Consider the following 27297-nt stretch of genomic DNA (forward strand, 5'->3'; position numbering starts at 1 on the left):
TGTTTCCTGCGTCAGGCGCGGCGGTAGTGGAGAGCGGCGGCAGTCTATAGCGTGTGGTGGGGGCAGCGGAGCTCTGAGACCCCCTGAGCATCCGCGGCCATGGCGGATGTGACCGCTCGTAGCCTGCAGTACGAGTACAAGGCGGTGCGTGTGGGCTCGGAGGAGGGCTCTGGGCTGAGGAGGCCGGTGGGGAGCGGGAGGCTGAGGAAGGGAGTTTCACTCTGAAGGCCTACGGGAGAACCGCGAAAGCAGAGGGGAAATCAGATTCAGGCGAAGGAGGGGGTACACGACGATATGAATAACCCCACTGGTGACTGGGCCGAGCGGGATGGGCTAAGAGCTCTGCCAGGAGTGTTTGTTCCCTGTCCCTTCGGCCCTGTTCCCGCCCCCTTCCGTATGTCATCCCCAGCGTGCCCGACAGTGTTCCCAGGGCGGAGTTATGGGCAGTGTTAGGAGCAAGGATTGTTCTAATGATTTGATTGCCCTTTGCTTATGCTCAATTATATGATGCGCTTCTTAAGGAAAACATCTTTTTATTCCGACTAGTGATTTCCGTCACTTATTTGCCCCAGTTCTTACTTCCTTTGTTATCAGCTGGTATCCCTTTGGTACCGGCATTGGCCCTGTTCCTGTCAGAGTTTCGATAACATTGTGATCTTTTCAGAACTCGAATCTTGTCCTCCAAGCTGACCGCTCTCTCATTGACCGGACCCGCCGGGATGAACCCACAGGAGAGGTTCTGTCCCTGGTTGGGAAGCTGGAGGGCACCCGGATGGGAGATAAGGCTCAACGGACGAAACCACAGATGCAAGAGGAAAGAAGAGCCAAGTGAGTAGCAGGGGGAAAATGATTTTTCTTCAGACTCAAAGTCAATTTTCCCTTGGCATTTGAGCAGTGGTTTTTTTTTGCTGAATTGCTTGGTGCAAGTGAGATGTCAGTGGCGTTAAAACAGTTCAGTAAAGATAAAAACAGAACATACGAATCGAAAGGTTCTTTGGCCTAAACAAGTGTATCTGAAGTGGAAAACAACTTTTAGATCTTTTTTCAACATGTGTTTCTCATCCATAGAGAGATCTTAATTTTCTTCATGGTATTTTGAAGATTCTTGGTAAATTCTTTTTGTTGTTGTTGTTGTTGTTTATCTATTTTACATATAGTAGTTTATCTGTTAACCCCTTACTTTTTTTTTTTAATTATTTATTTTTTGGCTGCATTGGGTCTTCGTTGCTGCGCATGGGGGTTACTCTTTGTTGTGGTGCGTGGGCTTCTCATTGCGGTGGCTTCTCTTGTTGCAGAGCACGGGCTCTAAGCGTGCGGGCTCAGTAGCTGTGGCTCGCAGGAGAGCGCACGCTCAGGAGTTGTGGCGCACGGGCTTAGCTGCTCCACGGCATGTGGGATCTTCCTGGACCAGGGCTCGAACCTGTGTCCCCTGCATTGGCAGGTGGATTCTTAACCACTGCGCCACCCGGGAAGTCCCGTTAAACTCTTGTCTCAGTAACTCTTCTCACTCTTCTCTTTTATTACTAACTAACCACCCCTACTTCTTTTGTCTGCTGTTGCCCACTTCCAGTTTTGTTGTTATAAACTACCGTTCAAGCATGAAAGGCAGGTGTTTTGTTTTGCTTTTTTGTTGTTTTTTACTTTTGCGGGGTGATATATTTCCAAACTTAAAAAAAATCATTGAACTTTATCTCACTGTTATCTTTCGACCCTGATCGTCTCTGTCTTCCTCTTCTCTCATGATGAAGTCTAAAAAATTCGTAGGCCCGGTTTTGATTAAAGCAGTTGTATTTGAAATGAGTTACATATCATTGGTCCTCCACTTTGCAGAGTATGACTTCTTCTCCAGGAATTGATGGCAGTAGATTCCTTTGGAGCTTCGGTTTTCTGGCTAGAAAAAGAAAATGTGTCTGAGGAATAAAAAACTAGTCAAAATCCAATCATATATTGTCAGACAAAGTAGAAAGGGTTGTCTCTTTTAAATGAACGTGGAGGATGTCTCATTGTAAAATTTCATGCATCTAGTGAGAGAATGTCAGAGTATTCCCTTTCTGTTACTGTGTTCCCATAAAGAAATACTCCTGCAAGTGACTAAGGCCAAATGGGAATCATTTGCTGAGATACAGATTTGTGGTTTTAAGTATTACCTGTGTGGAGGAGGGTGGGGTGGGCTTCCTTTAGTCTTGCCTTTGAGAGGGAAGGTTCTGCCCGTTCAGCATCACACTCTGTCCATTAGGCGAAGAAAGCGTGACGAGGACCGGCATGATATCAACAAGATGAAGGGTTATACTCTGCTCTCGGAGGGCATTGATGAGATGGTGGGCATCATCTACAAGCCCAAAACTAAAGAGACCCGGGAGACCTACGAAGTGCTGCTCAGCTTCATCCAGGCTGCACTTGGGGACCAGGTGAGGCAGCCAGAGGGTGAAGCCATGTTTTTGGAGAGGGAGGAAGTCACAACTGGGAGGCACCAGAGGAACCTTGTCTGTGTATTTTCCTGTGTGGGCCATACCGATATGCAGAAGTGGCTAATATTTATGGAGCACTTACTTTATATGGGATAGCATTTTACATGTCTTCTCTCTTTCAGTTCTCATGTTAGCTCTATGACCAGGTGCTATTAATATTTACTTTCCATTCTACAGAAGAGAGGTGTGAGGCAAAGAATACTTAAGTAATCTTCCCAAGTCACAGAGGTAGTGTTTGGCAGAGCCAGGATGTAAGCCCGGGTAGTTTATATCCAGAATCTGTGCTCTTAGCATTATACATGTGATTAGATTAAGGACCTCTGTGGGTCTCTGAGAGACTCTGGTGAGGTGGTTGCCAGAGGAGGTGAGGATGAAGAATTGCCACAAGTTTGGCAGGCTAGGGCAGGACTGCAGAGTGCCTCTCCCGTCTGGAGAACTGTGGCACACTGCTGTGGAAGCCGTGTCTGTCTTCCTAAGACCACTTACCTGATTTTTTGAAACAGATGAGTCTTCCTTCAATTTTGTGACCTTTGGTGGCATTTTTAAAGTAACATTAGTGAAAATGGTCGGAACCTGGTATGCAGGTTTTAAAGAGATACAGCTCTTCACATCCTATTGTCACGTAAAGCTGGTCAGTGATGTTCTTTGTCTTTGTCTCGTTCTGAATTTTTTTTGTTTTGTTTTGTTTTTTTGCCGCCAGCCACGTGATATCCTTTGTGGGGCAGCTGATGAAGTTCTAGCTGTTTTAAAGAATGAAAAGCTTCGGGACAAGGAAAGGAGAAAGGAGATTGATCTGCTTCTGGGTCAGACAGATGATACAAGATACCATGTGTTAGTGAACCTGGGCAAAAAGATCACAGACTATGGTGGAGACAAGGAAATCCAGAATATGGGTAAGTGAGCTCTTTGTGTCCTGACCATATTAACTGGATACTCGTTGACCCCTAAGGTGATCTTCTAGCCTCAGCCATTAAAGCATCTGAAAGATGCTTTACAAGGTTTCCATAACCTGTTTGGTCTTTTTGGAGGGGTTATGATTGATGGACACCAGAATCCCTGGATTCCGGTAGCCATTTCTCATTCTGAGACCCTTTTATTGTATAAAACATGGGAGAAAACTTGGATAGGGCCTGGGTGGAGGGTGGAGCAGGCAGAGCAGGGCCGTATCCACGGCCGGCAGATTGGAGCAGGCCTTGGTGGTGGCAGCACAGGAGGCTCTCTTTTTTTTTTGTACATTTATTTGTTTTATTTAATTTATTTTTGGCTGCGTTGGATGTTCATTGCTGTGCGTGGGCTTTCTCTGGTTGATTCGAGCGGGGGCTACTCTTCGTTGCAGTGCGCGCGTTTCTCATTGCAGCGGCTTCTCGTTGCGGAGCATGGGCTCTAGGCGCGTGGGCTTCGTTAGTTGGGGCACGCGGGCTCAGTAGTTGTGGCTCGTGGGCTCTAGAGCTCAGGCTCAGTAGCTGTGGCGCATAGGCTTAGTTGCTCTGTTGCATGTGGGATCTTCCTGGACCAGGGATCAAAACCGTGTCCCCTGCATTGGCAGGCGATTCTTAACCACTGCGCCACCAGGGAAGTCCCAGGCTCTCTTATGTTGATCATTTGTCTGTTAGTCCTTAGACCTTAGGTCTGTCCTGAGGAGAGGCAAGTCAGGCAGTTAGGGAGGAAATTAGCTCCCTAGTGCCTCATTTTACTAACTGTTCCCTGTCCTCTTTTTCTAATCCCTCACCGTTTCAGATGACAACATTGATGAAACATATGGTGTGAATGTACAGTTTGAGTCTGATGAGGAGGTAAGTGATAAGCAAACAGACCCAGTCTCGTCTTTTTTTTTTTTTCAGTTGTTAAGGTGAGGGGACCACTTCTGATATAAAGAAGTGCCGTAATTTAAGCCAGATAAGTTTTATGGTGTTGTATTGGTGTCAAACTTGGGCATAAATATTATTTCGCTGAAAAATTGTTATGGTTATTTTTTGGTTTTATAAAGCAAATTTGAACTTATAAATGTAAGTTAATATAATAATTGAAGATAAACCAAGTGGGTCAGCAAAAAGGAAGAAAAAAAGGTAAGTACAGCATATACTTCATTTCGGGAATGTGCTGTCCTGTTTTACTGCATTTTAACTGTACTGTGATAGTTTTCCTCTTTCCAGTACTGTGTCCTACTGCCAATTTCAAAAAAAAATGCACATTTGCCACAGAGCATGGGCATATTTTGTACATGGTTGTGTCAGTAACAGTTGCAGCAGCCACTGAGGTTTACCATCTAATTAGAATTCTTGAATATAACTAATAGGAACAAGTGGGGCACTTGAAAAAATGTGCAGAGCTGCATTCGAGTTCTCAGTGGGTGTGTTTGGCTTCCTGAAAGGTAAACCGCCAGCTTTGGGATATCATAAACTAGGACAGGAAGAAGGGGTAGCAAAGGAGAGTCAGAGGAGAGAGCACAAAGCTGGGAGCCGAGAGGGCTGAATTTTGGTCCTATGTCGGACAGGTCATTTTGCTTCAGTGTCTCCACCTTTCAAACGATATGATTAAGTAGATGACTGCTGAGCCCCTTCCTCCAGTAGAGTTAGTAGAATTTCTTTATTTTAAGTAGCAACAAACTAAAAGAATGCTTTGCTCATAGCATTCATTCATTGAACAAATGCTTATTATTAAGGACCTGCTTTTAACATGACCCTGTGCTCAGTACACAGTACATCTGTAGGCAGGTGTGTGAGTAAAGACAGTAGTGAGCAAGCGAAGTGTGGCCTCTACATTTCTGGTCACTGTGTGCTTTCCCAAGTGTGCTTCTGTATTGGTCCTTCTGATAAATGTACTCTGGAATGAGGCTGACCCTGGTTCCAGTAAGTTGTTGGTTCCACCGCAGAAGCCTTTGCTCTAACCATGGAGCTTATTTTAAGTGACTTGAGGGAGAGGTTCTGTGGTGATGCCAGGATCAGCTCCAGGTCACGAGTTGGGGTTCGGGCTGTTTCCACAGGAAGGTGATGAAGATGTGTACGGGGAGGTTCGAGAAGAGGCATCGGACGACGACATGGAAGGGGACGAGGCGGTGGTACGCTGCACCCTCTCGGCTAATGTGAGTACAGCTTGCTCTTGCCCGCCGCTGCAGGGCAGGTTATTTCTGGGTGTAGCACTTCTTTCCCATACCTAGGTCCTGTCATGTATTATGTATTTCCCATACCTTTCCCATAGGTCCTGTCATGTATTATGTATTGAGCTACCTTTTCATAGGGTGAGCTGTGATAAACATTTCGTGTCTTGATTTTTCTTAAGGTTTCAGTCAGTCACCCTCTTTCTCAAAGGCATGTGTTGATGAAGTCTTGGTGGGTTTGGTGTGCTCATGAACTCAGTATAGCAGAGTTGTCATCCCCCCCCGGCCCCCTGCCCTCCCCCCCCCCACCCCGAAAGTCCTCGGAAGAGGGTAGGCTGTGGGTGGGTGGCCTGCAGAGCTTTGTTGCAGGATGATAAGAAAGCACGTGGGGCAGATGGAGACACAGTGAGCTCAGTGCCTGGTTACTTTGTAGCTTGTGGCCTCAGGGGAACTGATGAGTTCCAAGAAGAAGGATTTGCACCCTCGGGATATTGATGCCTTTTGGCTCCAGCGGCAGCTCAGTCGCTTCTATGATGATGCCATTGTGTCGCAGAAGAAGGCAGATGAAGTCTTGGAGATTTTGAAGGTACAGCCGGGATAATGTTTTTGTGTTCCGTGTGTCTTAGCAGATGGGGCAGTGTAGGAAGCAGATGGCTGTGTCCTTAATCGTGGTGTTACCTTCTCCCTGCAGACGGCCAGTGATGACCGGGAATGTGAGAACCAGCTGGTTCTGCTCCTTGGCTTCAACACTTTTGATTTTATTAAGGTGTTGCGGCAGCACAGGATGATGAGTGAGTATATATGGAGAACGCTTTTGGGTCGTAGGTAGGTGTGTGATAGAGGTTGTGTTGCCTTCATAGCCTCGCCAGTTGTTTCATGTATTTTTCTTTCTACCCCAGGGTTGAAGGTTGATTTTGTATCTCACCTTCCCTTTCTTCCTTTTGCTGTTGGCAGTTTTATACTGTACCTTGCTGGCCAGTGCACAGAGTGAAGCTGAAAAGGAAAGGATCATGGGAAAGATGGAAGCTGACCCAGAGCTGTCCAAGTTCCTCTACCAGCTCCACGAAACGGAGAAGGAGGATCTGATCCGGGTAAGGGCTGGGTTGGTTTGTCTGTCTGACTCCTGAGTTAGAGTGTTTGCTTTGGAAAAGAGACGCTAGTTAGAAGATTGCAGCAAAAAGCTAAAGTCCTGTTAAAGCAGGAAGTTGAAGAAGTGGATTATTTCTCCAGATTCTTTGAGTTTGGTCATTGGTACAGCATGGAATCAACACCTTCACGCTGGTGTGGTCGAGAGACTGCTGACCTGCTGCTATCGTCACCAGCACCTGGGCCCTTTGCTGTTTGTTCACACAATAAGTCATGGTGTCTGCTGGTAGTACAGGAACACAACGCGTGTCTGCTGAACACAGAACCCACACTCTGTCCCTTAAGGATAGCCCTTGATGTTGCATTGTTGAACATCGACTTTTGAAATCCCAGGACTATGTATTGTCCCTTGAAAGTGGTTTGATTTCATCATTCTGGTGGTCCTCAAGGGTCTGAACGTAAAGGGCCACCTTTCTGTTTCAGGACTTACTAGTCAGCACCTGTGAGTCAAGCTCAGCCAAGGGACTGAAAAGGACAAGAAGCTGGGATGGTGATGAATCATTGCTATTCTTTCTGTCTTTCCGCATCACAGGAGGAGAGGTCTCGGAGAGAGCGAGTGCGTCAGTCCCGGATGGACACAGATTTGGAAACCATGGATCTGGACCAGGGTGGAGAGGTAGGTACCAAGGCCATTTCCAAGGCTGTGAGGGATGGAAACTCCTTTGCTCAGCTTGCTCACTTTATATTCTTGTTTTTCATACTCCCAGGCACTGGCTCCACGACAGGTTCTGGACTTGGAGGACCTAGTTTTTACCCAGGGGAGCCACTTCATGGCCAACAAACGCTGTCAGCTTCCTGACGGATCCTTCCGTCGCCAGCGCAAGGGCTATGAAGAGGTGCATGTACCTGCTCTGAAGCCCAAGCCCTTCGGCTCTGAAGAAGTGAGTGAATTGCTTTTCTAAGTTTTCTGCTCACTTCGCCTCCCTTCCAGTTTGGATTTCCACCCATTGACCAAAGTGTGGCCTTGTCTCACAGATAGTTTATTCCAGAAGTGGAAGCTGCTGCAGAGTTTTCCTGTTTTGATTTTGAGCCCTGGGGACAATACTGATCTCTCTGGTCTGGCCTTTAGTGGAGCGTTATGCAGGGAGGTTGCTGGAAAGTGCAATCTCGCAAAACCACAGTCTGCTCAAGGGTGCTGCTCATGTGATGTGCATGGCATTTTTTTCTAGCAACTTCTTCCAGTGGAGAAACTGCCCAAATATGCCCAGGCTGGATTTGAGGGCTTCAAAACACTGAATCGGATCCAGAGTAAGCTCTACCGTGCTGCTCTGGAGACGGATGAGAATCTGCTGCTCTGCGCTCCTACCGTAAGCACTGCCCTGCCTGCTTTTTTCTTGTGGAACGCGGTGTATATTTTAGGTGGCAATATTGTTCATTTCCATCCTTACCCCCTAATTCTTCATTTGGTGGAAGAGATGTTAAATGGTAGGGTAAAATCCGCAGGACATGCTCTGTTTTGGTGATAAGCCCTTAGAAATTGGGGTAGTGAGCATAACAAGGTACACAGGCCTTCTTGTCCTTGACCTCCCATAGGGTGCGGGTAAGACCAACGTGGCCCTGATGTGTATGCTCCGAGAGATAGGGAAGCACATTAACATGGATGGCACTATCAACGTGGATGACTTCAAGATCATCTACATCGCCCCCATGCGGTCTTTGGTGCAGGAGATGGTGGGCAGTTTTGGAAAGGTAAGGGGGTAGAACCTTCCTCCAGAAGATATTGGGTGCAGCTATCAAAGTACTGGGGACAGGCCTGGTGCTTCTCTGCTTCTTATATTAGGGCATTTCTGGAATGCCTTGTGTGGTGTTTTTTTTTCTCCTTCGAAGGTGGAACTTGACCCAAGTACAGAGTGTTTGTGAAAGGAGAAAGTTCTGGATCTGTTTTGGGCTTTTACAAGGGTTTACCATCTTTTTAATCTTCCCCTTAGCAATTTTCTGCAGTTGGTATCATTTGCATTATCGGAGTATTTATGAAACACTCACATGGGTGGTTGATAATAGATCTAGTGTTATTCCAGGTCTGTTGTCTGCAAGCTTCCATTTCCCCCTCTTGTGTGCAGAGCTCCCAGAGAGCATTTTTCTGCTTCCTTAGCCTGAGTGTAAACTTGGATTTGTTTTAGAAATAAATGTTCATATGATCGACCTCATACACTTGATATTTCCCTGAAGGGTTGATACCTACCTCCAGTACCCCACACTCAGACTTCACAGACAGAGAGTGTGGAGTCCAGGCCCCCTCCAAGCATTCTTGCCTGATGTGCCTTTCCTACACCCAGCGCCTGGCCACGTACGGCATCACTGTTGCAGAACTGACTGGAGACCACCAGCTGTGCAAGGAGGAGATCAGTGCCACTCAGATCATTGTCTGCACCCCTGAGAAGTGGGACATCATTACCCGCAAGGGTGGGGAGCGGACCTACACCCAGCTCGTGCGACTCATCATCCTGGTGAGCAGGGGGTCCTTGTGGGAACGCAGAGCCCAGGCCTGGTTGAGGAGGGGTTGCTGGGTTTTAATGCTAAACTTTTCTTCAGTGCCTTTCCTGCAGTTACTGGCCTTCGTAATGGCAGCTATTGTCAGCATTGCTCTTTCCGCTAAATGAGAATCTGCACCGAATTGAAACACTTCCCAGTAGGTGCATGCTCCTTACCATATCGTGTATACTTTTTTTTTTTTTAATTTTTATTTATTCATTTATTTATTTATTCATTCATTTATGGCTGTGTTGGGTCTTCGTTTCTGTGTGAGGGCTTTCTGTAGTTGCGGCAAGTGGGGGCCACTCCTCATCGCGGTGCGCGGGCCTCTCACTGTAGCGGCCTCTCTTGTTGCGGAGCACAGGCTCCAGACGCGCAGGCTCAGTAGTTGTGGCTCACGGGCTTAGTTGCTCCGCGGCATGTGGGATCTTCCCAGACCAGGGCTCGAACCCGTGTCCCCTGCAATGGCAGGCAGATTCTCAACCACTGCGCCACCAAGGAAGCCCCATGTATACTTTTTTTATGTCAAATATTTTGAAATAAATGTAAACAGACAATTAAAAAAACTGTTGATGCTTATATCCTCCCAGAACATTAAAGGGCTTTATAAATAATCCATTCTCAGAGGGAATGAGTAAAGAGTCAGGATATTGTGTCCTGTATACACAGAAGCCCCCAGGGAGGAATGACAGTCTGAGTGCTGTTTCTTTTGGTTGTCTGGGGAAGCAGAAAGGAGACCTTGCTTGTTGATTTGCAGCATTCTAGAGCAGGGTTGGCAATCTGTGGCTACTGATTTTTGTTTTATTGGAACACAGCCATACCCATTTACATATTGTTCACAGTTACTTTTGTGCTGCAGTGACAGAATTGAGTATTTGTAACAGAGACTGTATGGCCCACAAGCCTAAAATATTGACTCTCTGGCCTTCAAGAAAAAATTTGCTAGCCCCTGCTTAGAGTCTGCTACTCAAAGTCTTGTTAGAAATGCAGAGTCCTGGGACTTCCCTGGTGGCACAGTGGATAAGACTCCATGCTCCCAATGCAGCGGGTCTGGGTTTGCTCCTTGGTCAGGGAACTAGGTCCCACATACATGCCTCAACCAAGAGTCTGCATGCTGCAACTAAGAAGTCAGCATGCTGCAACTAAAGATTCCCACGTGCTGCAAGAAAGATCCTGCGTGCCACAACTAAGACCCAGCGCAGCCAAAATAAATAAATAAGTATTAGTTTTAAAAAAGAAAGAAATGCAGAGTCCCTGTCCCCGCCCCCACTTACTGAAATACAATCTGCATTTTAATAAGATCCCCTCCTGCTTTGTATGCCTGCTGAAATTTGAGAAGCACTGCCTTAGGCTATGTGAATTCTTCATTTGATGCATTATGCAATTCGTTCTTGGTAAAGGTAACTGCCCAGAGGTAAAACCTTATATGATATAAATATGGTCTGATCAGAAGCTTTATCTTTAGTAAAGAAATTTTCCTTTGAGTGGAGTTATGAATTCATTTACCCGAAGTATCAGATTTTCTTACCGTAAAGCATTGTTTCACTGACCTGTAGCAAAGCAGCTCGTGGTCGGAACATGTTATTTCCTGGGGTATTTCACGGTGAATATTATCTCATCCTTTGGGTTTCCTTGGCTTTGGGGTCCCTTTTCTTCTTTATTTGGCATATTAGGTGTGTACCTACAAAATGGGAATACTCTCAGGAAAGGGGGCCACATTTCTCTAGTCCTACAGGTAATTTGCTGCCCTCCCATTCTTTAGGATGAGATCCATCTTCTCCACGATGACAGAGGTCCTGTCTTAGAAGCGTTGGTGGCCAGGACCATCCGGAACATTGAGATGACCCAAGAGGATGTCCGACTCATCGGTCTTAGTGCCACCCTCCCCAACTATGAAGATGTGGCCACCTTTCTGCGTGTGGACCCTGCCAAGGGCCTCTTCTACTTCGACAACAGGTATAAGAAAAGACTGGGAGAAGTTTAACCAGGGTGACCTTCCTGTTGTCCTTCTTTTCCAAGGAGCTCTATTAGATTGGGTTTTAGAATGGCCTTTGGGTTTTGATGTGATATGAATCCAAAAAGAGGAATATTGCTCCATGGCAGTGGAAAGGACTGTTTATTTCCTAAGTACTTTTGTCTCAGAAGCCTCATTTGTCTAACTGTTGAACTTCTAGCTTCCGCCCAGTGCCTCTAGAACAGACTTACGTGGGCATTACGGAGAAAAAAGCTATCAAGCGTTTCCAGATCATGAATGAAATTGTCTATGAGAAAATCATGGAACATGCTGGAAAAAATCAGGTCTGTCATAGTTTCTCGTTATTCTTGAACTCTGTTCTTTTGAATTTTTAACTTACTGATAGCCAAGCAAGACTGACAAAGATAGAGAAGACACAAAACAAATCACCAGTACCAGAAACGAAATGGGATATTACTACAGAATCTGTTACATTTGAAAGGATAGTAAAGGAATACTGTGAACAACTTTACACATGAATTTGACAGCCTAAAGGAAATGGGCCCATTTCTCAAAAACAACCAACTACCGAAACAGCCTTGATGAAACAGATAATCTGAATTGTCCTGTAACCATTAAAGAAATTGAATTTGTAATTTAAAAACTCAAAAAGGAAATCACCAGGCACAAATAATTAATTTGTCTATCTACATTATCAGGGGTTCTTCCATAAAAGATCTGGGTGACTTACACTAAAAACATAGTAAAAATGAAGATAAAAATTAAAAACTAGTGAAAGGGCATTTTACTAGTAAGTATGATCTAATTTTTTTATGGAACATTGACTATTTTGCCTGATTAAAAAACATAAGAATTTACATGAAGACACAAATCTTTTCTTGGCACTAAATACTTGGAGGACTTTATTTCCTACAAAATAGTGCCTGTCTCATACTGAGACTTACTTCCTAAGTCCATTTATAAAGGCCAGTGCCCGTTATTTTATATAACATTTTAGCAGCTGAGAATCTCATCAGGTACTTGAACACAAATTAATTGAGATTCTTGAATGTGCATTCATATTATATTTAAACTTGCTGTTAAAAGATGGGGTGCTAAGAGTTAGTTTAGTTTCCCAGTTACAGGACCCTCATCACTGTACTTGGTAGGTTCGTTTGCTTAGGGTCTTGTGGGCCCTGTTAGGCTTCTGAGCCAGTGTGCATTACTGCCATCGCCCCTCTTCAAGACCTCAGTTTCCTGCCTGATAATGGTGCAGCCTCTGCTTCTGCTGGTTCCTCAGGGGCGTGGGGGTGACTGTCGGAGTTGTGTCTCTTGACTGTGGCAAACTGGGGCTTCTACTCAGGTGCTGGTGTTTGTCCACTCCCGGAAGGAGACTGGGAAGACGGCCAGGGCCATCCGGGACATGTGCCTGGAGAAGGACACGCTGGGTCTGTTTCTGAGAGAGGGCTCGGCCTCCACAGAAGTCCTTCGGACAGAAGCCGAGCAGTGCAAGGTGAGGCGAGACAGGCCCGGCTCTCTCATTCCTACCTGGTAACTGGCTCAATCCGAGTTGTCCCAGTGGTCCTCCGGGAGTGCGTGGTGGTGCTTTTTCACACAGGGTGAGGATTGATTGGCTGTGGATATGTGGGTAGATGAGGGGCAGAGTCTCAGCTGAAGAGATTTGCTTCGTCTCTGGGGGAGTTCCCTCAGGAAGGCTCACCTCATCACCTGTTCTTTTCTGTTCCCCAGAACCTGGAGCTGAAGGATCTCCTGCCCTATGGCTTTGCTATTCATCATGCGGGCATGACCAGAGTTGACCGGACACTTGTAGAGGATCTTTTTGCTGATAAACACATTCAGGTGAGGGTGGGCAAAGCACAGATGGAGAAGACTGGAAACATCGGACGTTGTGCCATATGTTTGTGCCTGGTACTTCGTTGTTTCTGGCTCAGTTAAACCAGGTCAGAGGGTTGGGTAGGTACAGTCAGTGTAATGTCATACCCCTTCTCCCAACTCTTCATGTCCTGCACGAGGGAAGATGAGTGAGTTCAGGAAAGCACCTGAGAAGCCCAGCAAAGCAAACATGTTGGTGACTACAGATATTGTCAGACATAGGTCAGGACCTTGTTCATTCCCTCTCTCAGGAGAGCCTGTGTTTTAAATTGTCTAGTAACCTTAAGTTGATTCATATAGGTCTGCATATCTGTCTCTTAAGTGTCTCTAGAACCTTGAAATGTTGATTCTTGAAGAGATGAGGAACCCGTGGACTCCTTTCCTCTTTATTCTGGTGTTATGTTGGCAAGTACGGGACCCACCTCGGTGCTGCTAGAAGCTCTGAGGCCAGTTGCCTAGAGAAATTGAGGATAGTAATCTGTGGTGGTAACGTCCGTTTTCCTTATTACCTTGCCTTGCCTCTGTAGGTTTTAGTTTCCACGGCAACCCTGGCTTGGGGTGTAAATCTCCCCGCGCATACCGTCATCATCAAAGGCACCCAGGTGTACAGTCCAGAGAAGGGGCGCTGGACAGAACTGGGGGCACTGGACATCCTGCAGGTATGGAGCTTTTGAGTTTATTCTCAGTGGGGAAAAGCATGCTGTGTCTTATACACAGGAGGCCCAAAAGATGGCAGATGGAAGGTGAGGTTCCATAATGTAGAAGCCTGGAATCAAACCCAGGAGCTCTGTGGCCATAGCCCTCTTGGTTGCTGTCTCTGACCTATAGATGCTGGGACGAGCAGGAAGACCGCAGTATGACACCAAGGGCGAAGGCATACTCATCACTTCTCATGGGGAGCTGCAGTACTACCTGTCCCTCCTCAATCAGCAGCTTCCTATTGAGAGCCAGATGGTATCAAAGCTGCCTGACATGCTCAACGCGGAAGTCGTGCTGGGGAACGTCCAGAACGCAAAGGTAGGGGAGGGCTCTGTCCTTGGCACCTCTTGCCTTCTCCAGAGAGGCCAGGCTACCAGGAGTGAGGTGGTCTCGGTCATTGTGCTGTGGGCCACCAGCACCGGCGTCCTCCAACCCTGGGCCCCACGTCTCTCAGTGTAAGCAGGCTCTCAAGCTTCTTGGGTCTCTGGCTGACAGCTCCCCTTGTTGCCAAAATCTTAGAAAGGACTCTGTCTTCTTAATAATGAAATGTTATAAACGTTCACAAGACAGTATAATACATATCGTCATAGTTGGGAATTAATGTCTAAGTGCTCTGTGGGAGCTTTTCACTTGGACATCAGTTCTGCATGCTAAGGCCCATGATCTGTTTCTTGTAGGATGCAGTGAACTGGCTGGGCTACGCCTACCTGTATATCCGAATGCTCCGATCCCCAACCCTCTATGGCATCTCTCATGATGACCTCAAGGGAGATCCCCTGCTGGACCAGCGCCGACTGGATCTGGTTCATACTGCTGCCTTGATGCTGGATAAGAACAATCTGGTCAAGTACGACAAGAAGACGGGCAACTTCCAGGTGAGTGGGCTGAGGGACGGAGGTCCCTGCAGAAGTTGGAGCCCCAGGAGACAATTTTTCAGATCACTGTCTTGATTCAAGTACTGCCTAATTGCCCACTGCTTGGAACAGCAGAAAAACAAGTGGCATTGGACTGTGCCCTTTGAACCTGGGAACTTCTAAAATGGTATAAAACCTGACGGTGCTTCCTTTCCATATCTTGAGCTGTGGTAGCTGATCCAGCTCTCTTGTCTGTGTGGGCATCAAGTCACACTCTAGGTCAGTTTATTGAGCCATCCTTCTTCCTGTGCTTGGGCCAGGCACTTGTATCGCTGTGTGTTCACCCAGTGGGCCCCTCTTGTCCACAGTGAGAGGTTGCCGCTTGTTACTGATCAGCTTTGGATTGAGTCTTCCTTCTTTGTAGGTGACAGAACTCGGTCGTATAGCCAGCCACTACTACATCACCAATGATACGGTACAGACCTACAACCAGCTGCTGAAGCCCACCCTGAGTGAGATTGAGCTTTTCAGAGTCTTCTCATTGTCCTCAGAGTTCAAGAACATCACCGTGAGAGAAGTGAGTCCACTCAGCATGTTGGAACTGGAAGTTGGCACCCACTGCCACGTCACTGGTTGGTTCTCTCCTTGGCCTCCTGGCTTTTTCTTGACCTGTTTCCTTCTTGTGGCAGGAAGAGAAGCTGGAGCTGCAGAAGCTGCTGGAGAGGGTGCCCATCCCTGTAAAGGAGAGCATTGAGGAACCCAGTGCGAAGGTGAGCCCAGCTCCTCTCTGCTTGGGGTAAGGATCAGGTGGTTTTCCTAGTCTTCTAAAAGATGAACCTTAGAAAAGAATTTTAAAAATAAAAAGATAAAATAAAAAAAAATAAAAACAAAAGATGACCCTTGAGTTTGGGTTTGTTCTTGGTAATCTGCTCAGTTCTCCGAGTTTCTGCATCCTTCTCACATGTTCTTTTTACATGGAGTAACAGTTATTTAATGTCTGCAAATCAAGAGCTCTAGAAGGTCTTACCGGGCACGGATGCCCAGAGCAGAAATGTATTCACTTTTTCGGATGGTTCAGTGATCGGCCTCCTTCTGGCTGATTTGCTTTTTTCCAGATCAATGTGCTTCTCCAAGCTTTCATCTCGCAACTGAAATTGGAGGGCTTTGCGTTGATGGCCGACATGGTATATGTTACCCAGGTGAGGGCAGGGTTGTGCCACCCCTGGTACGTTCCCATCCCGTGTTCTGTGTGTGTCTGGTAAAAAGTAGGCCTGACACGAGTGAGGGAGAAGGAATGCTGAGTTGTGCCCCAGGTGGCTTGTCGGCTGGTGCGCGTGTGGTCCGGCCGCTCTGTTTTACTGATCTTGAGCGCGTGGGAAGGTGAGGCCTTTACAGAGATGCTGGGGAGGCTCCACGTGGAGATCGCGAGACACGGTGTCTGCTTCCCTGTGGAGAGGGACTTCCCATTACGGCTGCTGGGCTCCTAGATAAACCCAGAAATGGCAAAAGGCTTTATTAACTACTCTTTGTCTTTTCCTCAGGGCAAGTCACTAGCACCCTTACTCTTGCTAGGACTCTAAATGCTAAATGAGTCAAAAGCCTTACGATCATGCAGTGAGCGGAAGGTTACAATGCTGGGCGCTGAGCTCTAGCTGCACTTCTCTGACTGTCCTGCGTCAGCCAGCGTCTGCTGGGGGCGGGGGTGGGTCATGACAGAGGGACTTGGGTTTTGAGTTGGTGTAGCTGGTTGTATCAGAGCTTGAGGTAATTAAACCCTGTGTCAGGTGGCTGCATTATTAGGTCTGGGGACAGTGCAGACTTGACAGGGGGAACGCTTCATCTTTCCCCAGTCGGCTGGCCGGTTGATGCGTGCCATCTTTGAAATTGTCCTGAACCGAGGCTGGGCGCAGCTTACAGACAAGACCCTGAACCTCTGCAAGATGATTGACAAACGCATGTAAGGCCCAGTGAGCTGGAAGCTACTCACACGGTGGGGGTCCCCGGGCTGAGGGTGTGGTGGGAAAGCCTTAGAGCGCGTCAGATCTCGCCCTGTTGTGTGAAATATGCACCTGGGTGAAAGTTGAGAAGGGGGCAGGCCCTTTGGGGTGGAGCTGAGGAGTCGGGGAGGGTGGAGTCGGGGAGGGTGGCATAGTTGGAGATGTCTGTCTTCAGCATTCGTGCTTTGTGGGTCACAGCTCATCCATTGGAAGCCGTGAGGAGGGCAGTTTGTTCCAGGCCCGCACAGGGGACTGATAGTTCTGTTTCCTTCCTGGACAGGTGGCAGTCCATGTGTCCTCTGCGCCAGTTCCGGAAACTCCCTGAGGAAGTAGTGAAGAAGATCGAGAAGAAAAACTTCCCTTTTGAGCGTCTGTATGACCTGAATCACAATGAGATAGGTGTGTGGGAAGCCGTCCTCCTGCTCGTCCGCACAGCTCAGATGTCTCCCTAAGCCTGCCTGCTTTCCAGTTCCTAGGCCTCGTGCCCTGACATCCTGGGCTCGCTTGTCTCGTCCCACTAGCAATAGGCTTGCTCTTGGTCTCGGGGTTTGAATCCTCTGGGCCCACTGAGAGTGGAGGGAAGAGCCTGCCCTTCTGGAGTGGAATCCGCCCGTTCCCCTTGGTGGCCCTCAGGGCTGGGTTTGCAGGTACATCAGGCAGGCTGGGCTGCAGCCCCATGCTCTCTTGTGTCCTCGCAGGGGAGCTTATCCGCATGCCCAAGATGGGGAAGACCATCCACAAATACGTCCACCTGTTCCCCAAGCTGGAGTTGTCGGTGCACCTGCAGCCTATCACGCGCTCCACGCTGAAGGTGGAGCTGACCATCACGCCCGACTTCCAGTGGGATGAAAAGGTCAGGCTGTGTGAGGCAGGGGCCTGGTTTCAGAGGGATCTTGAGGAGAGCGGGATTGGAGGGCTGAGTTACCGCCAGCTCATGCTCCTGTCACTTGTGCCCCTGTGGGCAGGTCCATGGTTCATCAGAGGCGTTCTGGATTCTGGTGGAGGATGTGGACAGCGAGGTGATCCTGCACCACGAGTATTTCCTACTCAAGGCCAAGTATGCGCAGGACGAGCACCTCATTACGTTCTTCGTGCCCGTCTTTGAACCGCTGCCCCCTCAGTACTTCATCCGTGTGGTGTCTGACCGCTGGCTCTGTGAGTGCGTCTCCTCCGCAGGGTCCCCTGGGCCAGGTCCTCCCGGGGCAGTTAGATGCGTGTCTTGCCCCTTGTACTGCGCCACACTTGGTTGGGGAGAGTGCTGTGTATGCTGCCTTGGGGCTCCCAGTGTGCTGACCGCCCTTCCCGTTTCTTTTCTGGCAGCTTGTGAGACCCAGCTGCCTGTCTCCTTCCGGCACCTGATCCTGCCAGAGAAGTACCCACCCCCAACCGAGCTTCTGGACCTGCAGCCCTTGCCCGTGTCTGCCCTGAGAAACAGTGCCTTTGAGAGCCTTTACCAAGATAAATTTCCTTTCTTCAACCCCATCCAGACCCAGGGTAGGTGTTTCCATTTCCAGGCGGGCAGTTCCTTTGGAGGCCTTTTAAGGTCCCCTGGAGACAGGTAGGTTCTGCGGGAGGAGGGGGAGGAGGGCCCTCAGGTGCTTGGCAGGTGTGGGAGCTCATCAGTGCCAACTGTTGGAGCAGCCGGGACATTTTCCGTTCTCAGAAGCCCTTGTTTTCTATTAGATTTGCTTCGCTTCTTTGCACGTCTCCCTGAGGAGGGTTGGTAGAGCAGGTCTTATTATCATGGTGCACTGTCATTTCTCAGGCTCAGGAGGCTCCAGTATTGAACCAGAGTGCGCAGCGTTGACCGAGGCCTCCTCCGCCTTCATTGCTGTAAACGACAGCTGTGTTCCCAGAGCATGCCCTGTGTTCTAAGTACTCTGGGCTGGGTGCATCCCAAGTGTTTTCTCTTTCATTCCTCCCACAATCCTGTTTGAGATACTAGCAAACAGGGATTTACCATTTGAGATACTACCATCAGTGTCCTGTTCTACAGATGAGGAAACCGAGGCAGGGAGAAGCACCCCAATTGAACCAGCCTAATAAATAGTAGAACTTGATTTTAACCCAGTCTGGATGCCAGGGCTTGCTTATTAGGCTTTTACCTTCTCTGTGTATTTGACTCTTTCCAGGAAACACGGGAGAGGGTTGGAGGGGCAGAGGAGGGGAGCCAGTTCCCCTTGGTTCGGCATCCTGTCCCTGAGAAGCAAGGAGGGAGTCCTGACCTCCTTTGCTTCTGTTGTCCTCCCGCAAATCTCCAGGGACCCTGAACTCTTGATCTTGGTCCCTTCTCCTCCTCTTGTGTGGGAAGGAGCGGATGAAGGGGAGAGATGTCGCAGGCCCGACTGCAGCTGGGGGCCCTGTGCCATCACCACTCATGGTTGCCATTCTGGGCTGACTGGCTGAGTTTCCTGCGTGTCCGAGTCTCTCTCGGTGTTCACGCTGCCTCTCTGTCACTTCTCAGTGTTTAACACCGTGTACAACAGCGATGACAACGTGTTTGTGGGGGCCCCCACGGGCAGCGGGAAGACCATCTGTGCGGAGTTCGCCATCCTGCGGATGCTGCTGCAGAACTCAGAGGGCCGCTGTGTCTACATCACCCCCATGGAGGCTCTGGCGGAGCAGGTGTGTCACGTGTGAATTTTCCCAGAAACCGTTTTCATCTCTGAGTCCAGATCAAGGTTTTCTGAGCCCTGAAATTCGCAGAGCCAACTGGGGCAAGACTGTTTGCCTGCTGGTAGCCATTTCCTCAGTCATATACTAAAGGGAAGCTCTCCGGTCACTTATAGTTGGTGTGTGGTTACGAAGTATTTAGCTTGAGAGCTACAGGGCGACAGGCCTCTGTGTTTGGCTTCCCATGTTTTTCTCATAATTCGTGAACTGAAGCCTGATGTGGCCTGATGTTTTCTGCCCGCCCTCTGCCCGCCCGCCAGGTGTACATGGACTGGTACGAGAAGTTCCAGGACAGGCTCAGCAAGAAGGTGGTGCTCCTGACGGGGGAGACCAGCACGGACCTGAAGCTTCTGGGCAAAGGCAACATCATCATCAGCACCCCCGAGAAGTGGGACATCCTTTCCCGGCGGTGGAAGCAGCGCAAGAATGTCCAGAACATCAACCTCTTCGTGGTGGATGAGGTCCACCTTATCGGGGGCGAGAATGGGGTATGGCTTGACCTTGCAGCATAGGAGGGGGGCTGGGACCGGCAGAGTAGCCTTGGCCTTGGGCCTTAGGTGAGGGCCAGAGACTAGGGCTTCTCCTAAGAGGATTCTGCCCGTCACCTTATTCTGAAAGGATGATCTGAGACTTTTTTGTAGTTTTCTTGGAGAAAAGCATTGCTTAGTGGAGATTGGCCGTGGAGGAGGTGGACCCAAAGACGGGAGAGCCCTTAATCACAAGGAAGGGTTAGGAGATCATCTCGAGGTTGTTGGGCTACACACGAAGGTAGCTCAGGGCCGAGGATGGAGCGCCCGGGCCTGCAGTGACTCCCGCTCCTCTTCCCAGCCCGTCCTAGAGGTGATCTGCTCCCGGATGCGCTACATCTCCTCCCAGATCGAGAGGCCCATTCGCATCGTGGCCCTCAGCTCCTCGCTCTCGAACGCGAAGGACGTGGCCCACTGGCTGGGGTGCAGCGCCACCTCCACCTTCAACTTCCACCCGAATGTGCGCCCCGTGCCCTTGGAGCTGCACATCCAGGTGGGACCCGCTCTTCCTGTTCCCACGTGGCCTCATGACGTCCAGGGCTCCCTGGGTTTGTAACCTCCTTTCTTCCTTCTCGGTTTCCAGGGCTTCAACATTAGCCACACACAGACTCGCCTGCTGTCCATGGCCAAGCCTGTGTACCACGCCATCACCAAGCACTCGCCCAAGAAGCCCGTCATTGTCTTCGTTCCGTCTCGCAAGCAGACGCGCCTCACCGCCATCGACATCCTCACCACGTGTGCGGCCGACATCCAGCGGCAGAGGTGGGCGGGGCCTGGCTCCTGGGGGCCCGTGGGGAGGTGAGGGTTGGCTCAGGTGAGACTGGCCTACCCTGCCGGGTGTTCTGTTCACAAGGGTGGGGTGGCCCCCGCCTGGCTCGGGGCTGGGCGACGCACAGCTGGAAGGGTCTCTGGGGGGGGCGCGGCGAAGCGCTCCGGGCTGAGTCAGTGCTCATGCCGCCCAGGTTCCTGCACTGCACGGAGAAGGACCTGATCCCCTACCTGGAGAAGCTGAGTGACAGCACACTCAAGGAGACGCTGCTAAACGGGGTGGGCTACCTGCACGAGGGGCTCAGCCCCATGGAGCGGCGCCTGGTGGAGCAGCTCTTCAGCTCAGGTAGAGAGCAGCCTTGAGCGCAGAGTGAGGCTAGATCCAGAGGTGTCACGGGGGCGTGTTCAACTTCTGGACGTGGGTGATACTTCTTTACAGCACATTGGTCATTTTCAAAATATTGATACTTACCAGATTATTTTATCTGTTACCTCATTTGATTTCAGTATCCTTGTGGTGAAGGTGGGACAGATATTACCCCTACTTTCTGGGTGAGAGAGCAGGCAGGCACATAAGGTTGTGCTCTTTCAGAACCTGGTTTTTTAGACCAGGATATTTGGCCATTAGACCTGGTTTTCTACAGATAGCAGGCTCGGCAAAGTGGTTGAGCCTTAGAGATGGAGTAAACTCTGTTTCCCTTGGGTGGCTGTGTGCCTCTGTCCCTTGTTGACGTCAGGCATTTCACGCAGAGTATTATTTTGACAGTGCTTAGTGGAGCTGCAGTGGAGATTCTCCTGCCAGAATCATTACTGTCACTCTTTGACCCCTGAATCTGTCTGGTCTGGGGCACCTTCAGAGCTCGATTTTGCTACCATGTACTGAGCCAGCCCGTGGCTGAGTCAGCCTTAGCCCTTTCCAGTCAGCGAGTCCCATCTGTCAGGCAGGAGTGTGAGCCTAGCTTTCCCTGGGCTTGGGATTCTGTTCCAGGATTACCTCGTTTCCCCCAGGGTAGCCCCCCCCAGCAGAGCAACAGTGACATAGAGCCACCTCCTGTAGTACCAAGTTAGCCCCTTAGTCATTAAACCTTGTTCCTGGTAAGCTTTGCTCTGAGTTCTGAAACGTAACACAAGATAAGCCACTACCTGCCCAGGAGGCAGCAGGTCCTGCCTCACCCAGGGAGCCCTGTGCTCAGTCTCCTTCTCCCCTCTGCTGCTCAGGGGCTATCCAGGTGGTGGTAGCTTCTCGGAGTCTCTGCTGGGGCATGAATGTGGCCGCCCACCTGGTGATTATCATGGATACCCAGTACTACAACGGCAAGATCCACGCGTGAGTACAGCCGTGCTCTTGCTCTGTGTTAATGGGACCTTCCTTCCTAAGATGAACGTAACACCTGCAAATCCAGAAGTTCACTATTGTGAAGAAAAGGTGTTAGGGAAATAAACAGCTCGCCGAGATTCCACCCCAGCCAGGGTTTTATTTATATGGACTTATTTTTAATGTCTGAACCTGCTTCTAGATTTGGATTTGAGTTGGGTGACTTGATTACTCATGAACTATATAGCTGAAAAGTTTGGAAGCCTGCCTTACATATTAGATCCTTTAATGGGGAGTTATTTGGCTGTTGGCATCAGATGGGTTAATAGCTTTGGTTCAAGGACACTGAACAACAAAGTAATGACTCTTACACTTGAAAACTAAAGTGATGTATAGATAATGCATGAAACTAGCGCCTGAGCATGGGAACTCATAAACAGAGTTTTGCTGTGATTGGCCCACGTCTCCCCGTGTTTGCACTTTATTCTTTGACATTTAGGGAGTCATCCTCCTGAGTGTCTGTTGCTGCAGCTTTGCCTCCTCTCCCCTCCTGTCTCTAGGTACGTGGATTACCCCATCTACGACGTACTGCAGATGGTGGGGCACGCCAACCGCCCTTTGCAGGATGACGAGGGGCGCTGCGTCATCATGTGCCAGGGCTCCAAAAAGGTCAGCCTGGGCCTCTTGCACTGTCTTTTGATCCTGGGCCTCAGAACAGATTCTTTAGTTTCCCTTTCGATAGATGTCTTTACTTATTTTTTTACATTCTGTCTGTCAACTTCTGCCTCTTTTATCTTCCACGTTGCTTTGGTAACAAGCCTCTTGGCTGCATAGAATTTTGTAGCCTTTGGTTTTTGCTACTGCTGTTGACTCTATGTGTTGAGGTCTTCTCCCTCTGGCTGGTTCCATCTTCCCTCATGCTCTGCTCAGCATGTGGGACGTGGTGTACCCCCTGTCTCTGCTGTAGAAATACCCAGTGATGCCAGTGGGAACAGGCATACACACCCAACTCTCCAGGTCCAGACCCAGCTCACCTTGTCTGTGCAGCTGGTTTCTTCCATTTTGATTAGCTGTGTCTGTCTGTCACACAGGGGCCACATTTTCCCTTGGCCATTTTTTTCCCCCTTGACCATATTGTCATTGACTCTTTATTATCTTCTTTCCCATAGGATTTCTTCAAAAAGTTCTTATATGAGCCTTTGCCAGTAGAGTCTCACCTGGACCACTGTATGCATGACCACTTCAATGCTGAGATTGTCACCAAGACCATTGAGAACAAGCAGGACGCCGTGGACTACCTCACCTGGACCTTTCTGTACCGCCGCATGACACAGAACCCCAATTATTACAACCTGCAGGGTCAGTGGCTTTGGAGCACACCTTATCCTTTTGCGGTTTTCACAGCCCTTGCTCGCCATCTCCCTGTGACTCCCCACTTACCTCTCACCTTCACAGGCATCTCCCATCGTCACCTGTCTGACCACTTGTCAGAGCTCGTGGAACAGACCCTGAGTGACCTGGAGCAGTCCAAGTGCATCAGCATTGAGGACGAGATGGACGTGGCGCCTCTGAACCTGGGCATGATCGCCGCCTACTATTACATCAACTACACCACCATTGGTGAGGGCCGGCAGGGGCTGGGTCTGTGCAGAGCCTGAGCTAGAAGGATCTCAGGCAGGGCCTGCAGCCCATGGGGCATGAGAGATGATGATGCTTCCAGTGCCCCATCCGGTGTTTGTCAGAGGCACGCATCGCGGGGTGGAGCTGGGGTAGCCCAGGAGTTAACTCTCTCCTCTCTGCTCCTTTTCTGCCTGCTTTGACTCCTCTCAAATCTCCTTCCCTACCTCTCTCAGAGCTCTTCAGCATGTCCCTGAATGCCAAGACCAAGGTGCGAGGGCTTATTGAGATCATCTCCAATGCGGCCGAGTATGAGAACATTCCCATCCGGCACCATGAAGACAATCTCCTGCGGCAGGTGAGGGCACCTCGGCTTCAGGAGAACATGCTTGGAGCTGAAGCTCGGCCCGTGTTCCCAGAGCGCGCGATGCCCCGTCACCGCAGGAAGACACCGACCCCTCCTGCCCCGACCTCCCTCACGCACCTCCACACGTCTCAGCCCCACCACCCCCAGGCACCCAGCCGCCCCTCTGAGTTTTGAAGGGTTGTGAGCCTGGGACAGGTGGTGCCTGAGAGTGGGTCTCAGGCAGGGTCACTTCTTCATCATCGGCTCTTTTTCTTCCACTTTCCAGTTGGCCCAGAAGGTCCCCCACAAGCTGAATAACCCTAAGTTCAACGACCCGCACGTCAAGACCAACCTGCTTCTGCAGGCTCACCTGTCCCGCATGCAGCTGAGTGCTGAGCTGCAGTCGGATACAGAGGAGATCCTTAGCAAGGTATCGAGTGGGGTCGGGGGGAGGCCCGTGTGGCCCGTGAAGCAGCAGTTCCAACCCTGCCTGCTCTTGCTCTCTTGTCCCTGTTCAGGCCATCCGGCTCATCCAGGCCTGTGTGGATGTCCTCTCCAGCAACGGGTGGCTCAGCCCGGCTCTGGCAGCCATGGAGCTGGCCCAGATGGTCACCCAAGCCATGTGGTCCAAGGACTCATACCTGAAACAGCTGCCACACTTCACCTCAGAGCACATCAAACGTTGCACAGACAAGGTGAGCCAGGCCGGGACCCGGAGTGTCGGGTGGCCGAGGCTGGGAGCCGAGTGTCTTGCACTGGGGGCAGTTGTGGAGGGGAGCCTTCTCATTCTGGCTTCTCTGGAGGTGTTAGCCCTGGAGCTGCTAGAGGGCCTGACAGTTGTGGGCCATGTTCTTTCTGAAGCCGTGTCTTCTTTAGATGATCTGATGGCATAGGAAGTAAAAGTAGCCGCTCTTTGGAGCCTCTTCCCTCTGCTGCTAGTCTGCATTCTCTCTTCTTCCCTGACCTCTGACACCCGCTGCAGGGGGTGGAGAGTGTTTTTGACATCATGGAGATGGAGGACGAAGAGCGCAACGCGTTGCTTCAGCTGTCCGATAGCCAGATCGCAGACGTGGCCCGCTTCTGTAACCGCTACCCCAACATCGAGCTGTCCTACGAGGTGGTGGACAAGGACAGCATCCGCAGGTGAGCCAGAGAGGGCCAGGTGCCCCGCCCCGGGTCCTTGCTGGGCACAGCTGTGACGTGCGACCTGCGTTTCTCCCCACAGTGGCGGGCCGGTTGTGGTGCTGGTGCAGCTGGAGCGAGAGGAGGAAGTCACAGGCCCCGTGATTGCGCCTCTCTTCCCACAGGTACATCCTGGGAGCGGCTTCCCAGGGGTCCACTTGAGGCCCTACCCACTGGCTAGAGGCTGGGCTACAAGGGTACACAGTCACTGAGGGAGGAAATTTAGGGTAATAACGAAGCCACAGGCCTGAGGATTAATCTTGGGGCCATGGGTGTTTTCTGTTTTTGGTGGTTTTTTGCTTGAAGGCAATTTAGGTGACTGGTCGTTATTGAACGCCCCAGTCGCGCGGTGTTGTTGACGTCTGTGGCTGTGAAGAAGCATTTATCTTTAACTCTAAATGGCTCCAGGGGGACTTCCCTGGCGGTCCAGTGGTTAAGACTCCCTGCTACCAATGCAGGGGGCGGGCACGGGTTCGACCCCTGGTTGGGGAACTAAGATCCCACGTGTCGCTCGGCCAAAAAAAAAAAAAAAAAAAAAGTCTCCAGGACAGTTGGGCTTTTCTAGTTGGTGTTTCTTCGCTCTCGTTTCTCACAGCCACTTACTCTGCTTCCAGTGCTTGGTTCTTTACCACCAAAGAGGAAATCTGATCCCTTACATGGGAGAATAACTGAAGGCTGAAAGGAGAAACCAGATACACTGTAATGTTTAAATTTACAAACTATTCGTTTAATAGGCTCTGAGGAAAGAGCGCTTTCAAGTGGAATGCTTGGGTTTTCTGACAGTGGAGCAGCCAGCAGAGGGGGATTCTTGGTAGACCGAGGCCTACTTTGGATCCTCTGTGCTGGCAGGCTCACCTCCATATTAACGTGTTTTTCTCCTCCGGCATATATGCCTTTTATTTGAAAGGGTCTCTGAGGAACTCAAAGCTGCGAGGCCCCAAAGACTAGATGTCTAATAGTGGAATCTTGGATTTAGTGTCAGGTACTAAATGGGAGAAGGTACTTTGGGACAAGGAAATGAGCTAGAACCAACAAATGAGTTCATCTGCCTACTTAAAGATTCATGTGAGACACCTCAGACAGTTTAAAATCTTAGGTATATCCAATTGTAGTTTGGGAAAAAGTTTTAGAAAGCTTTCTTTCTGGTTTCTGGTTTCTTACTTTTGTAACTTTTCTCCTGGTGTCATGATCATCAAGTTTTATGTGCTGACATTGTTGGCTTTTGGTCACTACAGAAACGTGAAGAGGGCTGGTGGGTGGTGATTGGAGATGCCAAGTCGAATAGCCTCATTTCCATCAAGAGGCTGACCCTGCAGCAGAAGGCCAAGGTGAGTGTGTCCGCTGGCCCTCGCGTGCTGTGAGATGGGGCAGGGTGAGAACTCTTCCTGTGTCTGAGCTGGCCCTGAGTTCTGCCTGCTCTCTCCAGGTGAAGCTCGACTTTGTGGCCCCGGCCACTGGCGCCCACAACTACACTCTGTACTTCATGAGCGACGCTTACATGGGATGTGACCAGGAGTACAAATTCAGCGTGGATGTGAAGGAAGCTGAGACAGACAGTGACTCAGACTGAGTCCAGAGGCCTTTGCTCTTGCACAGAGAGAAGAGTTGAACCTGTTTGGTACATGTACGCTGTCATGGGACCTCAGTCTTGGAGACCCGGTCTGTGTGAGGTCTGGCCAGCCAGTGCTGTCGCGGTCCCAGCCCACCCCACTACTTTCCCCTCCATCCAAACTTCGGATCTAGTGTCTGCAGGTGACAGGCATAAACTGTGTACACCATTTTTAGGCGTGCTCTTTGCAGTTCCTTTTGAGTCACACATTCTAATAAAATGACTTGGAGAAACCATTTGTCTTTGCAGTGATTCCAGATTAAAAGTTTCCTTTCTCGGACTTCCCTGGTGGTGCAGTGGTTAAGAATCCGCCTGCCGGTGCAGGGGACACGGGTTCGAGCCCTGGTCCAGGAAGATACCACATGCCGCAGAGCAACTAAGCCCATGAGCCACAACTACTGAGACTGCGCTCTAGAGCCCGTGAGCCACAACTACTGAAGCCCGCGCGCCTAGAGCCCGTGCTCCCCAACAAGAGAAGCCACTGCAATGAGAAATCTGCTCACCGCAACAGAGTAGCCCCCCACTTGCCACAACTAGAGAAAGCCCACCAGCAGCAACGAAGACCCAACACAGCCCAAAAAAAAAAAAAAAAAATTTCCTTCAGTATTGATTGAATGTCTTAAATGCAAGGGTTTGCCCAGAAATCGAGAAGGCAGGACCTACTTCAGAAAAGGACTCAC

General features: G+C 49.8%; 1 protein-coding gene across 1 annotated transcript; it reads left to right on the forward strand.

Annotated features, from left to right (window-relative positions):
- On the forward strand, positions 1-26853 carry SNRNP200 (small nuclear ribonucleoprotein U5 subunit 200). Its single transcript, XM_059942479.1, has 45 exons — positions 1-144; positions 665-828; positions 2237-2408; positions 3169-3361; positions 4206-4261; positions 5452-5550; positions 5999-6151; positions 6257-6356; positions 6520-6656; positions 7244-7327; positions 7419-7592; positions 7881-8018; positions 8245-8400; positions 8988-9158; positions 10946-11139; positions 11358-11481; positions 12501-12650; positions 12887-12997; positions 13558-13689; positions 13859-14047; positions 14407-14604; positions 15008-15160; positions 15273-15353; positions 15699-15782; positions 16434-16540; positions 16861-16979; positions 17279-17433; positions 17546-17735; positions 17901-18074; positions 19045-19205; positions 19514-19741; positions 20082-20273; positions 20364-20542; positions 20743-20894; positions 21767-21875; positions 22424-22532; positions 23033-23222; positions 23319-23483; positions 23717-23838; positions 24113-24256; positions 24345-24521; positions 24809-24969; positions 25052-25133; positions 26244-26336; positions 26435-26853. Exons 1-45 carry the CDS (start codon positions 100-102, stop codon positions 26576-26578), a joined length of 6411 nt encoding a protein of 2136 aa, XP_059798462.1. The 5' UTR covers positions 1-99; the 3' UTR covers positions 26579-26853.
- The last annotated feature ends 444 nt before the right edge of the window (positions 26854-27297 follow it).

Source organism: Balaenoptera ricei, chromosome 13 (assembly GCF_028023285.1).
Source record: "Balaenoptera ricei isolate mBalRic1 chromosome 13, mBalRic1.hap2, whole genome shotgun sequence".
Lineage (NCBI taxonomy): Eukaryota > Metazoa > Chordata > Mammalia > Artiodactyla > Balaenopteridae > Balaenoptera > Balaenoptera ricei.

Bases quoted from the DNA above. Each gene is read 5' to 3' on its own strand.
- SNRNP200 (XM_059942479.1), top strand. From the start codon at position 100: ATGGCGGATGTGACCGCTCGTAGCCTGCAGTACGAGTACAAGGCG. The intron at 5,551-5,998 runs GTGAGTACAGCT...GTTACTTTGTAG, and splicing joins GCTGCACCCTCTCGGCTAAT to CTTGTGGCCTCAGGGGAACT. The intron at 16,541-16,860 runs GTAAGGCCCAGT...CTTCCTGGACAG, and splicing joins AAGATGATTGACAAACGCAT to GTGGCAGTCCATGTGTCCTC.